This window comes from Chiloscyllium plagiosum, unplaced genomic scaffold (assembly GCF_037043375.1).
Source record: "Chiloscyllium plagiosum isolate Xiang-an unplaced genomic scaffold, Cpla_swu_hap1 HiC_scaffold_7, whole genome shotgun sequence".
NCBI lineage: Eukaryota > Metazoa > Chordata > Chondrichthyes > Orectolobiformes > Hemiscylliidae > Chiloscyllium > Chiloscyllium plagiosum.
The window spans coordinates 7565894-7579429 of NW_028270145.1; the positions used below are offsets into that span (position 1 = coordinate 7565894).

General features: G+C 39.1%; 1 protein-coding gene across 6 annotated transcripts in view; it reads right to left on the minus strand.

The window, feature by feature from the left end:
* The window catches only part of LOC122551273 (serine/threonine-protein phosphatase 6 regulatory ankyrin repeat subunit C-like), a 227043-nt gene that overhangs the window by 84460 nt on the left and 129047 nt on the right, over positions 1–13536 (minus strand). For 4 of the 6 annotated variants that reach the window (XM_043692915.2, XM_043692911.2, XM_043692910.2 and 1 more), the window contains exons 11-15: positions 11249–11331; positions 10398–10515; positions 10024–10092; positions 9495–9635; positions 8675–8758 (exon numbers count right to left, since the gene is read on the minus strand). In XM_043692915.2, the coding sequence (XP_043548850.1) occupies positions 8675–8758; positions 9495–9635; positions 10024–10092; positions 10398–10515; positions 11249–11331 (495 nt within the window). The remainder of the gene's footprint in view (positions 1–8674; positions 8759–9494; positions 9636–10023; positions 10093–10397; positions 10516–11248; positions 11332–13536) is intronic. The other 2 variants (XM_043692917.2, XM_043692912.2) reach the window with 1 other exon arrangement.

The window sequence follows — 13536 nt, forward strand, 5'->3', positions numbered from 1 at the left end:
AGAAAACTGGGAATTATGGAACTAGCCAGAAAATCAGAAAATTTCAGTAAATTTCTTCCCATATACACAGAGACACAAAATTGAGTTAAGATAGGAATAAATAAATTGTAAAGGGCAGCAACAAACAGAAATGATAGGTCTTTTAGAATAATTTTATTTGTAGATATTTGGGAAGATGATAGAAGGGGGCTTGGAGAGGGTGGCTGAGATAGGAAGCTGTGGAGGAGAAATTTCCAGAGGAGGTCAGGTCAGAGACACTATGAGAAGCAGTAGCTTGACGGTCATAATCCAATAGGAGGAAGTGTCTGAAAGCGAGTGCTCAGCTTCTGCAAGGTAGAGATTGGCATACCACAGACAGCAACAGCACCATTCTTGTCAGCAGGTTTCATAATAAAGTCAGGGTTTGACCTGAGAGAACAAAGTGCAACAAGTTGTTTTAAAGCAGGCTGTCAGCAAATATTCAGAGCCTTTACAGTGCATGCAACTAAATAACTTCAAGTGATGACTTCAATTATGTCTGATTTGTTCTTTTTGCTTTGAGGATGACTGCGGATGATTGGATTCAAGAATCAATTGGAATGGGTTTCTTGATAAAGTGTCAATATGGGTTTGTATTTTGCCTGCTCAGATGTTCATATGAAATTATACTGTTCTTTTCCCATATTTAACGTTGGAAATAGACACTTTGGACCATGGTAGTGGCAAGGGAAGTTAGTTCTGTTACACACTTTGTAATCCATACCATCAGCACAAATTTCCATGCAAATACAAAATGACCAAGAAGTTCCAGAGTTCCATTTTCCAACACACCTTAACTTCCAATATCAGAACAGTAATGTAACATCACCATAATCTCATTTGGGGCATGCTGTCTCATTAGGGAGAGATGACTAATGGTGGTTCAACCTGAGGATAACCAGGCCTTAAGGGGGAGGTTGAGAAGGTGGGACCTTTATGGTAACCTCAGCCAGTGCAAGAATTGAACACAAGCTGTTGGCATCGCTCTACATGCAAAACAGCTGTCCAGCCAACTGAAACATTAGAATGGTACCTGTATTACATCGATGGAAATGTTTCATTTCCAACATAGTGCAATCCCATTAGTTAAATGCTCTGAACCCACTGTAGGATTGAAATCTCCAACTGAAGACAAAGACTCAGGAGGCAGGCAGAATTCAGACATGTGGCAGTCTTTATTCTTATTCAAGCAATAACCAGATCATGCAGGGAGAGGGCTAAAGATTTCCCCCCTCTATATCTGGCCTCGACACGAGGGGCTCAATTGTTTCCTTAACCTTTGGTTCAGTTTGAAAGAAAGATCAATGTTCTGGTTTTTCCAGTGAAATAACATTTTTATATAATTTGTGCTACATTAATCACATACAATGTGGTTACTGTGCCTTTTCCCTTATTCTGTACATCCAATCCATTGAAACGCCTAATCAATGATGGACACTCCTGTGGACAACCTCAGGTTCCCATGATCGCATTGTGTTTAACAGATGTCGTAATCTCCAGGCCTTGGAATTTTTCTATGCATCTTATTAATTTACATTCCAAAGTTACTGGCTGTACTACTTCAGTCATGCCCCAATCTTGCTCATTTCTAAGGACTGCTTAAATTCTATTGATCACTGTATTTAATTTGCTATCTCTAACAAATTCCATTACTCATCATTTTCTCACTGACCAAATTAATTATAACATTCATAATGTTAATTTCTATCATAAAATCAGTTACATTTAAAGTATTATAATTATCTCTACAGTTAGCACTCTTTAGCTAATGAGTTGCAAGCAACTTGTTTCTTACAGGATATGCCAGGTGAGACAAACTTTCACATCTACGTTTGAATCTTTCCCTTAATAAGTTTTAGTTAACAATTTAATTTGCTGTATAATTATATCAATAATTACTTTGGAATCTATGATTATCTGAAAATTTTTTAACTAGAACCTAGTTCTTAATATTGGGATTAATTTTAAAAAGCATTATTGCAAAATAACTTCAGCTGCTATTTTCACAGCTGTATGATGAGTTAGGCTGAGTATCTTCTGGACTGAGATTTATTGTCCTTATTTTGACTGATTCTTTTCACCAAATGGGACAGGATTCATTCATTAACAAGGTTGGAATTGGTCACTTCTTGTAGCTTAATGAACTGGTTTGATCCTTCAGTTTTTTTTTAAAAAAGCCACAACCTCCCCTCAATGTTTTGTAAATCTTCACAGTCTATCCTTGGACCTTTCTTATCAGGACCACCTCTACCAACAGTTCTTGCAGCTGTCGTTCATTTAACACTCTCTTTTGCCTCGGAATAATCCATTCTTAAAGGTACCATTGTCTGACTTAAATGCTGGAGCAAGGTTTTAATTCTGTTCAATCACTTGTCAGCCATTTTGTCTCCCAAATATCGGCAGCTCCATAACCAAGAAAAGTTTAGTCTGCACATTATTTGTTTCACTTAACACCACCTTAATGACCCTTACCAAAAAGATAAAACATTTCAGGAGAAATCCAAATAAACAATCAACTCAAAAGAATTACAAACACCCTCCCTAAAGAACTCCCTTATTTGTTCAAAGGCTCTTGAAGATTCACTCACTCCTTCTGGAACTAATCAATAAGTATCCCGCAAACCTTTAGAAGTCACGTGAATTTCCCCTCAGCGTTCCAGCTATTCTCCAAGGGACAGGATTCATGGATTCCTTCCATTGAGTTGTGGCTAAGCAACCCTTTAGCTTTTCTTGAAAAATCTCAGAGACTGGATTCTTCAACTTCCTGCCCTTGATTTGAATTTACATATAATACATTTTCCAAGTCTGCTCCAAAAGCCTTTGTTCAGCATAGCTTTGTTAAGGAAGGTTGCGTCTCATTAATTTGATTGAATTTTGAGATGGCGATCAGGTGTAATGATTGAGTTGTTGTAGTTTATATGGATTTCAGCAAAACCTTTGATAATATTTCACATGGGAGACTAACAAAAAGGTAAAAGCACATGGAACCCAGGGTAACTTGGCAAGGTAGATCCAAAATTGGCTGAAATGATAGGAGATGTTAGATAGTGGTCGAATGCTGTTTGAGAGACTGGAAGTCAGTGTCTAATGCTGTACAACAAATCAGTGTTGGGTCATTGTAATATATGAGGAGAAAGTGAGGACTGCAGATGCTGGAGATCAGAGCTGAAAATGTGTTGCTGGAAAAGCACAGCAGGTCAAGCAGCATCCAAGGAACAGGGGAATCGACGTTTTGGGCATGAGCCCTTCTTCAGGAATGCAGCTGAGAACACAAGTGAGTCAAACAGTCAGGGACAAGGTAGGACTAATAAATTAAACTGCATTTATTTCAATGCAAGGGGCCTAACAGGGAAGGCAGATGAACTCAGGGCATGGTTAGGAGCATGGGACTGGGATATCATAGCAATTACGGAAACATGGCTCAGGGATGGGCAGGACTGGCAGCTAAATATTCCAGGATACAAATGCTACAGGAAGGATAGAAAGGGAGGCAAGAGAGGAGGGGAAGTGGCATTTTTGATAAGGGATAGCATTACAGCTGTGCTGAGGGAGGATATTCCCGGAAATACATCCAAGGAAGTTATTTGGGTGGAACTGAGAAATAAGAAAGGGATGATCACGTTATTGGGATTGTATTATAGACCCCCCAGTAGTAGAGGGAAATTGAGAAACAAACTTGTAAGGAGATCTCAGCTATCTGTAAGAATAATAGGGTAGTTATGGTAGGGGATTTTAACTTTCCAAACATCAACTGGGACTGCCATAGTGTTAAAGGTTTAGATGGAGAGGAATTTGTGAAGTGTGTACAAGACAATTTTCTGATTCAGTATGTGGATGTACCTACTAGAGAAGGTGCAAAACTTGACCTGCTCTTGGGCAGGTGACTGAGTTGTCAGTGGGGGAGCACTTTTGGGGCCAGCGACCATAATTCTATTCGTTTTAAAATAGTGATGGAAAAGGATAGACCAGATCTAAAAGTTGAAGTTCTAAATTGGAGAAAATCCGATTTTGACGGTGTTAGGCAAGAACTTTTGAAAGCTGATTGGAGGCAGATGTTCGCAGGTAAAGGGACGGCTGGAAAATGGGAAGCCTTCAGAAATGAGATAACAAGAATCCAGAGAAAGTATATTCCTGTCAGGGTGAAAGGGAAGGCTGGTAGGTATAGGGAATGCTGGATGACTAAAGAAATTGAGGGTTTGGTTAAGAAAAAGAATGAAGCATATGTCAGGTATAGACAGGATAGATCGAGTGAATCCTTAGAGTATAAAGAAATTAGGAGTATATTTAAAAGGGAAATCAGGAGGGCAAAACGGGGACATGAGGTAGCTTTGGCAAATAAAATTAAGGAGAATCCAAAGGGTTTTTACAAATATATATTAAGGACAAAAGGGTAACTAGGGAGAGAATAGGGCCCCTCGAAGATCAGCAATGCGGCCTTTGTGTGAGGCCACAGAAAATGGGGGAGATACTAAATGAATATTTTGCATCAGTATTTACTGTGGAAAAGGGTATGGAAGATATAGACTGTAGGGAAATAGATGGTGACATCTTGCAAAATGTCCAGATTACAGAGGGGGGAGTGCTGGATGTCTTGAAATGGTTAAAGGTGGATAAATCCCCAGGACCTGATCAGGTGTACCCGAGAATTCTGTGGAAAGCTAGAGAAGTGATTGTTGTGCCTCTTGCTGAGATATTTGTATCATCGATAGTCACAGGTGAGGTGCTGGAAGGCTGGAGGTTGGCAAACGTGGTGCCACTGTTTAAGAAGGGCGGTAAAGACAAGCCAGGGAACTATAGACCGGTGAGCCTGACCTTGGTGGTGCGCAAGTTGTTGGAAGGAATCCTGAGGGACAGGATGGACATGTATTTGGAAAGGCAAGGACTGATTCGGGATAGTCAACATGGCTTTGTGCGTGGGAAGTCATGTCTCACAAACTTGATTGAGTTTTTTGAAGAAGTAACAAAGAAGATTGATGAGGGCACAGCAGTAAATGTGATCTATAATGACTTCAGTAAGGCGTTTGACAAGGTTCCTCATGGGAGACTGATTAGCAAGGTTAGATCTCATGGAATACAGGGAGAACTAGCCATTTGGATACAGAACTGGCTCAAAGGTAGAAGACAGAGGGTGGTGGTGGAGGTTTGTTTTTCAGATTGGAGGCCTGTGACCAGTGGAGTGCCCCAAGGATCGGTGCTGGGGCCTCTACCTTTTGTCATTTGCATAAATGATTTGTATGCAACCATAAGAGGTACGGGTAGTAAGTTTGCAGATGACACCAAAATTGCAGGTGTATTGGACGACGAAGAGGGTTACCTCAGATTACAACAGGATCTGGACCAGATGGGCTAGAGGGTTGAGAAGTGGCAGATGGAGTTTAATTCAGTTAAATGCTAGGTGCTACATTTTGGGAAAGCAAATCTTAACAGGACGTATACTTAATGAAGTAGGAGAAAGTGAGGGCTGCAGATGCTGGAGATCAGAGCTGAAAAACGTGTTCTGGAAAAGCGCAGCATCCAAGGAGCAGGAGACTCAACGTTTCGGGCTGCCCGAAATGTCGATTCTCCTGTTCCTTGGATGCTGCCTGACCTGCTGCGCTTTTCCAGCAACACATTTTCAGCTCATTGTGATATATGTAAACAACAGAGATGAGTGTGTGTGTTTGGGGAAGGCAGGGGTTGAGGAGATAAGTGAGTTTGTGAAAGATAAGAAAATTGGCCAGGGGAATTAATAATCAGGAAGGTGATCTTAGATTTCAGGAAAATAGACAGGTTGGTCAGATCATGACAGATGGGATTTACCCTTTTAAGTGCGACATGAGGTACTTTGGAAGACGTAACGAGGGAGTATTCAATAAATGGCAGGACACTAGGTAGTTCAGAGAAAAGAGAGATTTGCGAGCACTTGTCCATAGATCCATGGAGCGGGCAGGATGGTTCATAAAGTGGTTCAGGTGGCATGCAAGACACCATTAATCATGGAAATAGGTTGCAACAGCAGGGAGGTCATGCTGGAGCTGTCCAAAATTTTGGTTAAGCCACAGCTAGAATATTTTGTGCAGTTCTGGTCACTGCACCATAGGAAGGATGTGATTACACTGGAGGGGATGCAGAGGAGATTGAACAGGATGTTGCCTAGGATTGAGAATTTTAGCTCTAAAGAGAGGCTGGAGAAGTTTTCATGAGAGCAGAGAAGGGAGATGGGGTACCTGATTGACATGTGTAAAGGTTATGAGGGGCACGGACAGGATGGATAGAAAGCAGCTGTTCCTCTTTGAAGGGTCAGTACGAAAGTGCACAAATATAATTTGAAAGGCTAGAAATTTAGAGGGGATTTGAAGAAAAACGTTTTCACCCAGAGGATGGTGGGAATTTGGAATGCGCTGTCTGGGAGAATAGTAGAGGCGAGAAACCTCAACCTTTAAAAAGGTGCATGGATGAGCACTTGAAATGTCAGAACATTCAAGTCAATGGACCATGTGCTGTAAAGTGGAATTAGGGTAGGTAGATCAGAGTCTCAATAACTCAGCATATCTTTTGTATTGTATGACTACAACAATTCGCTAATTGCTGAAGCGGACTGTTCTCTAACACAAGGCTATCCTTCACCGAGAGACTATTGCAAGGATTTTATAGTTTCAAGCTAGGCAATCCTTCAGTTTTTCTCCTGCACAAATTCCAAACTCAGTTTGAGCCCCAATCTCATTCACATGTTGAGTACTGTTAGTATTTTATCCGCCTGACCAGCATTTACATTTCTAATTTTGTTCCTGATTTATGAAATTCCATCCTGCGCAAGATCAAAAGTATGACTGCCTTCTGTGCAAAAAAAGCCAAATGAATGGAAGAAAGGCACCTCTAACACCAACAGTCCACTGCAAGACAATATGGCATATTTGGTAAATTCCAAACTGAAATGTTAACAGAAATGCTTCAAGGAGTGCCAAAAGTAGAAAAGCCAGGTAGAAAGGCAGAGGGATTTTGGGAAGAAATTCCAGAAGTTAGGGTTTAGACAGCCAAAGATGTGACCAATTATAAAACAATTAAAACTGGAGACATTCGTGGGCCAGAATTAGAGTGCAACTATTTTGGAGGAATATAGAGCTGCAGGTGGTTACAGATAATGATGGGCCAGGGCATAAACAGATCTTAAAGTAAGGATGAGAATTTGAAATCTGAGGCAAATTGCTACAAATTAGAATGCGGACAAGAGAGTTTTGGATGACTTCATTAATAGAGGGAGAATTTGGGAGGCCAGACACAAATGCATTAAAATAGTAAAGGAGGAATAAAGAAAGGTATAAATGAACATTTCAGCAGATAAGTAGTGGTCAGAAAGGAATCGTTTAATATTACAGAAGGGTAAATGGTCAATCACTTTCAGTCAGATGCAGGAAGACTCCTGTTATTTTCACTGAACTCAATTTAAAAAGAAGAAAAGAAGCTGTATTTTAACCAATACTACTGAGTGCATGGATACACGAATGCATCTAAAAGTATCCTCACTTAAAATATTTTTAAAAATCTAAAATGAGGCAATTAAAAGGTACAGCAAGTCCTCACAAAGTCATGCTTGCATTAATAAAAATCACAACTTTGAATGAAGCATGCTTTCCCGGAGGAAGTAATGTTCAAGCCCGAGTTAGATTCCTGCAGATGTTTTTTGTTTGGAAACACCACATAGGTTGAAAGACACAGGACCATATGTGTGTACTCCTAGCTGAAATAACAAACTAAATCACAAAATGTGTTTTGTTTACATTTTGTGATTTGATTTGTTATTTCAGCAAGTGCACAAACATGGTACTGTCTTTCAACCTGCATGCTGCTATGTAGTTACGTAGTTCAAGATCTCTGTAAGAAACAACTTAACATTAAATTTAAATGGTGTAAATTCTTAAATACTTGCATTGTAAATAAGATAATGTCTAAAATAAAATACTTTCAAAAATAAAGACAAAATACAATATAACAGGCAAGTACAGGTATTGTAAATTCAACTACATGTTAAAATTCTACTCACCTCATGAAGTTTGAATTGACCAGGCTCCATCTAGTGACAGAATTTGGTTGGAGCAGGTGGCTTCTGTCACTAGGTGCAGCCTGGAAGTCAGTACAGAATGCAAAATATGAAGCAGAACTGCAAAACACCAGAAACTTCAAAGGTAACAACATAGGGCATGAATGGGATGAGCATGGAAAAGAGGAACGAGGGACAGTGCACAAACAGACCGGTCAACTGTCCAGAATGTGAGGGCAGAAGGCAAGGACTTGAAAACTGGTAAGCCAGGGAACAAGTCTGACAAACAATGTTCAACTGAAACTCAACACAATAAATATACCACTGTTTCACTTAAATGGTAAAGGAGTCAAATTTAAGTCAGTATTTACTGCAGTAACTTTATAAACCTGCTCAATTTGGCAGTGCACCCATTTTGGATAAACATGAGCAACCAGCAGAATATATTATCACAGCATAGAACATTTCAGATACAAAGGAAACCTTTCACTGCTAAAGTTCAAAGCAAACTATTCCATTCCCGATTTACAGCAGGTGCTAGTTAAAAACTAAAACTTGGTGCACTGAAGGCCAAAGAAGCAGTAAGAACTATCTTAGAAGTTTTAGTTCATCTTTTATGTCTGGAAAATTTCAACTTACAAGGAGGCCTCTTTCTCTTTTTTCTCATTTGAGTCATCAAGTTCTTCACTATTTGCATCTGAATTCGCCAAGATACTTTTTCTCCTTGGTGAAGGAATCAAACATTCAGGGAGGTTTGGATTACTTAATGAACAAAAATTTCAAAATAAAGCCATTGTTAACTTACTTTTTCTGTTGTTAGAAAAAGATTTGAGGATTTCTAAAGTGTTTTTCAATTGCAATTGCTTAGTCTACTCATAATATTTGATCTTTACAAATCAATTCCATAATTATCACAAAATATCAAAACCTAATTTAACAGATTAAGTAATTTTTTTTAGATGAGATTACTTACAGTGTGGAAACAGGCCCTTTGGCCCAACAAGTCCACACTGACCCGCCGAAGCGCAACCCACTCAGACCCATTCCCCTACGTTTACCCTTTCACCTAACACTACGGGCAATTTAGCAAGGCCAATTCACCAAACCTGCACATTTTTGGACTGTGGGAGGAAACCAGAGCACCCGGAGGAAATCCACGCAGACACGGGGAGAACATGCAAACGCTACATAGTCAGTCGCCTGAGTCAGGAATTGAACCCAGGTCTCTGGCACTGTGAGGCAGCAGTGTTAACCACTGTGCCACCGTGTCGCATTTTACTTTGAAAATTTATCACAAGGCCTTTTCTGGCATCCATGAAATGTAAAAACTAATAGTCATGAACTGACTTTAAAAGCCTATTAAGCAACAACTAAAGTCTTAATTTGTCATGATAACAGTGCAGAAATCACTAGCACTATAGTTATAAACTCAATTCCAGACCACATGAGATGCTCTTACTTTCTGTCCACATCAGATGCTGCAGCATAGTGCAAAGCTGTGCAACCTCGTTCATCTGTTTCATTAATATTGGCCCCTGTTGACACCAGCGTCATAATAGATTGGTAGTTACAATTCGCAGCTGCATAGTGCAATGGAGTCCTGCAAAACATCAGAAATATGCATTTTTGACAATTTCAGGAATGCCCAAACCACAAGAATTGTTTTTTACAAATATATACTGTGACCTAAGCATATCAATCTGCTTTTGCAGGAACCTTGGAAATAGAATGAAAAATCTCAGCTGCAACATTCAGACTTGATCACATTAATGATTTGCTGTCAGCAAATCATTAACATACATATATGCGCGTATCCTTGACTTTCAAATTCAGTTTTTGAAATGCTCTCTATAGAAACCTGTTAAATAGTTGAGAAAGCAAACAAGTAAAAAAAATTATGTTGCTGGCTTCTGTGCTCAGCACAACCATAAACTAACATTAACTGTATTCGCTGGACTTATTACAAAAGTTGAGCATAAGTTACACACCTCCCACATTTGTCCTTGTTATTGAAATCCGCTCCACTACTCAGTAGTAGTTTTATGCAATCAACATTGCTGTGAGATGAAATATATGGTATGTTAGAGTGTGATGGTGTACAACAAACCGTTCTTTCAATAAGGTCAAAATCCAAACTAAATTACATACTAACCAGCAAGATAATGGGAACAAACATTACTTGAGCTGGGAGAAGGTTTAGTAAAACAGCTATAAATAGTAAAATTAACTACTTCAAAGATCTGAGAAATTCCATGAAAAAATATATAAATTACATTTGGGATTTAAATGTATATTGAATAAAACAATGAGAAAAAAGCAATATTAAATTGCACTTGAGGAATGCATGCTTGTTCAAACTCACCCTCCTGCAGCAGCAGCATGAAGGCAAGTCCTTCCAAAATTATCAGGGGTGTCTATCTCAAAGCCTGCAGACAGCACGTGCTCGTTATTAAATGATGACACTATGCTATATTTTTGTCCTAGTAGACCGCAAGAAATGTTGCAAAGACAGAAATCAATTAGCATAGGCAACGGTTTACAAGCTAACCAAGCAAACGGTTCCTTCAAAAAAGGATCCTAAACCTCAAAGCCAAGATGTTACACTGGGATACAAATTAAAGTATTAAATAATTTGGATGCATATAATTAAATTTCAATTATTTTTATTCAATTCCTGCTCCATGCTACATGTATTAGGAACACAAACATTTTATAGTGAAAGTACATAACCAGTTTTTCTGGCTCCAAGAAGAAGTGTGGCTAAAAATCCGGTCATATTTAATGACAGGCTAGATTTCCTGCTCCTTGACTAGAGTAGTGGAACAGCAGCACATATTACTTATGAAATAAATGCGTGATTAGCAAAATGCTTTATTAATGCATTTGAGTCAGTCAACTCGCAATTAATCATGAGCACAGAAGTTGCTTTTTAAGTATCATTTGGAAACTGATATTGCCAGCTACCAGTATTCAGCATTGTTTCAACATGTGCCAAGATAAACAAATGAGCCATTGATTTCTAAAACAATACAGGATACCCAAGTAATGACACTACCACTCAGGAAAACTATGCGTTACACAGGATTACACTCATAATGAGACAACTATTAAAGAATGAAGAGAACAGGAAGTCATTGAACAGTAAACCAAGTGAACAAAACTACAATCATTGATAAAATTTAAGTGTTCCTAAATTGTTTTTAATATACTTGCCTGATGACAATAACTTCCGGCAGCAGTCTGCATGTGCGTTTAATGCTGCTAAATGCAAGGGAAACATACCATGGATGCCACATCTAAGAAACAAACATCACAGTTGTGTCATATAACTGAAAATATTTTTAGGTTTTGTTAAATTTCTAGGTGCTCCTGTTAAATGCACAAACTTCAACAAGACATCCACATAAATTTGCTAAGTGAGCATTAAAGCATTCTAAAACAATATATTCAATCATTTTGAACAATAAAACAAATAAATTAAGATCATATGCTGTATCTAAAGTTTATTTTTAAAGTCTGGGAACTTTAAATAAGGACTAAAGTTGATTTTTGAAGTGTATCACAATACATTTAATTTTCTTGAGAAGGCGAAATATAGAGGAACCTATATTCGGCTCACTGAAATGCTGCAAAGAACAATCCTGGACAGGCCAGGACTAAATGACTGACCTCCTGCCCTCTTCCACCCCCAACCACCGCCCTCGCCCACACTTTCCCTGGAGTTCTACACAGAGGTGAACCCTAAACGCAACTTTCCCAGATATTCTCTCTAACATTGTCTGGTACTGTAGAACCTGTCGAAAAGGTGCACGTGTGCATGCTATTTGGAGACTTACCCCACAAAGGAAGCAGCAGTCTTACTGCTGGTGTACTGTCCGGCTACCCCCAAGGGGGGTGGGGGCGCGGACGGTGGCTGCGGGATGGACAGGGTTGCGGGGTTGGGGCGCAGTGTTGAGGGCGGGGTGGGAGGCAGGCGGGGTGGTGGTGTTGGACCGGGTTGGGGGCAGGCAGGGGCTCGTGTGCAGTGCGCTTTTCCCTAGTCCCCTGAATGGGGAGCAGACTTCATAGAAACTCCAAGCCCCAGAGGAAATCAATTAACCAAATAATCAATTAGCCAAATTAAATATTGCCCACCCATCTTGTTCAGATAATAGAGGTTTCTCTGTATACCAAAAAGAAGTCAATGAAATGGGACAAATGTTTCACAACATTTGCTAACATATGCCACAATTTATATCAAACATACAATTTAAGTAAGTTTACTTCATCAAAATGAATGATGGTGATCCATTACTACAAAGCTCAACATGAACATTAGTAGGAAAATAAGTTTGATCCTCGACAAAAATACAAGTTTATATTCATAATTTCTCATGTAAGCAAATCACATTTCATAGAACTTTCAGAATACCCAAAATAGACAAGACAATGAAAACATCTCCCATAAAAGTATAGTGAAAGGTTCAGGATATAATGTTAATCTACACAGGAGTTTGTTCAACCTACAATATAAACTAGCCAAAGTGGAAATGATAACATTTAAATCTTAAATGAATACCAAATATGAAGTACAGTCACTTTTCAGGTATTATTGTAGTATGGATTTATATTTCTCATACTAATTTAAAATAAAAAAAGTCATACAAATATGTTACCATTGTTCATCACACAAACTGAGCTTACCCCATGGGTGCTAACATCACTGAAAAGTTTATTCAACTCAATCAAACTGCTGCACCCTGGATGAGTCCCACAGAAAATTGATGAAATCACCATTTAATTGCAAACAGGCCAGCAAACAATCCATTTCAATTTATGCTGCCGATTGTTGTTAGTATTTTACTTATTACATAGACAATACAGAATTGGAGCATTCAAACTTCATTTTGCCAACAATCTTGTGCCAATTTTGAACTGAGAATGCTCATCACCAGAAAACATAGGGAGAAAATGGGAGAATTCATACATTTACATTTCAGAGAATGCCTACCAGTAAAATATTTTGACACAACCAGGTTTCTTCTAAGAAGCCATTAAATGGAACAACTTTTAGTTAGAATGAATATTGCTTTAAAACTACTGCTGAGCTGGGAAGTTGATTTGCAGACATTTCGTCCCCAGTCTAGGTGACCTCTTCAGTGCTTTGGAGCCTTTTATGAAGCGCTGCTGCTGTATTGTCTCTTCTGGAATTTATTTTGTTCTGTTTCTACTGCTTCCGGTTGCTCGTTGTAGTGCCCGGTTTAGGTCTATGTGCTTATTGATGGAGTCAGTGGATAAGTGCCATACGTCTAGAAATTCGCTGGCTGTCCTCTGTTTGGCTTGTCAAATGATCATTGCATTGCCCCAGTTGAATTTTTGGTCCTTGTCATGTGTGTTGGACTACTGGGGACAGCTGGTCATGGCACTTAGTGGCTGGTTGGTGATCGCGGATGCGGATTGCTAATTGTCTGCCTGTTCGTCCAATATAGTGTTGTGCTGTCTTTGCATGGAATTTTGTAAAT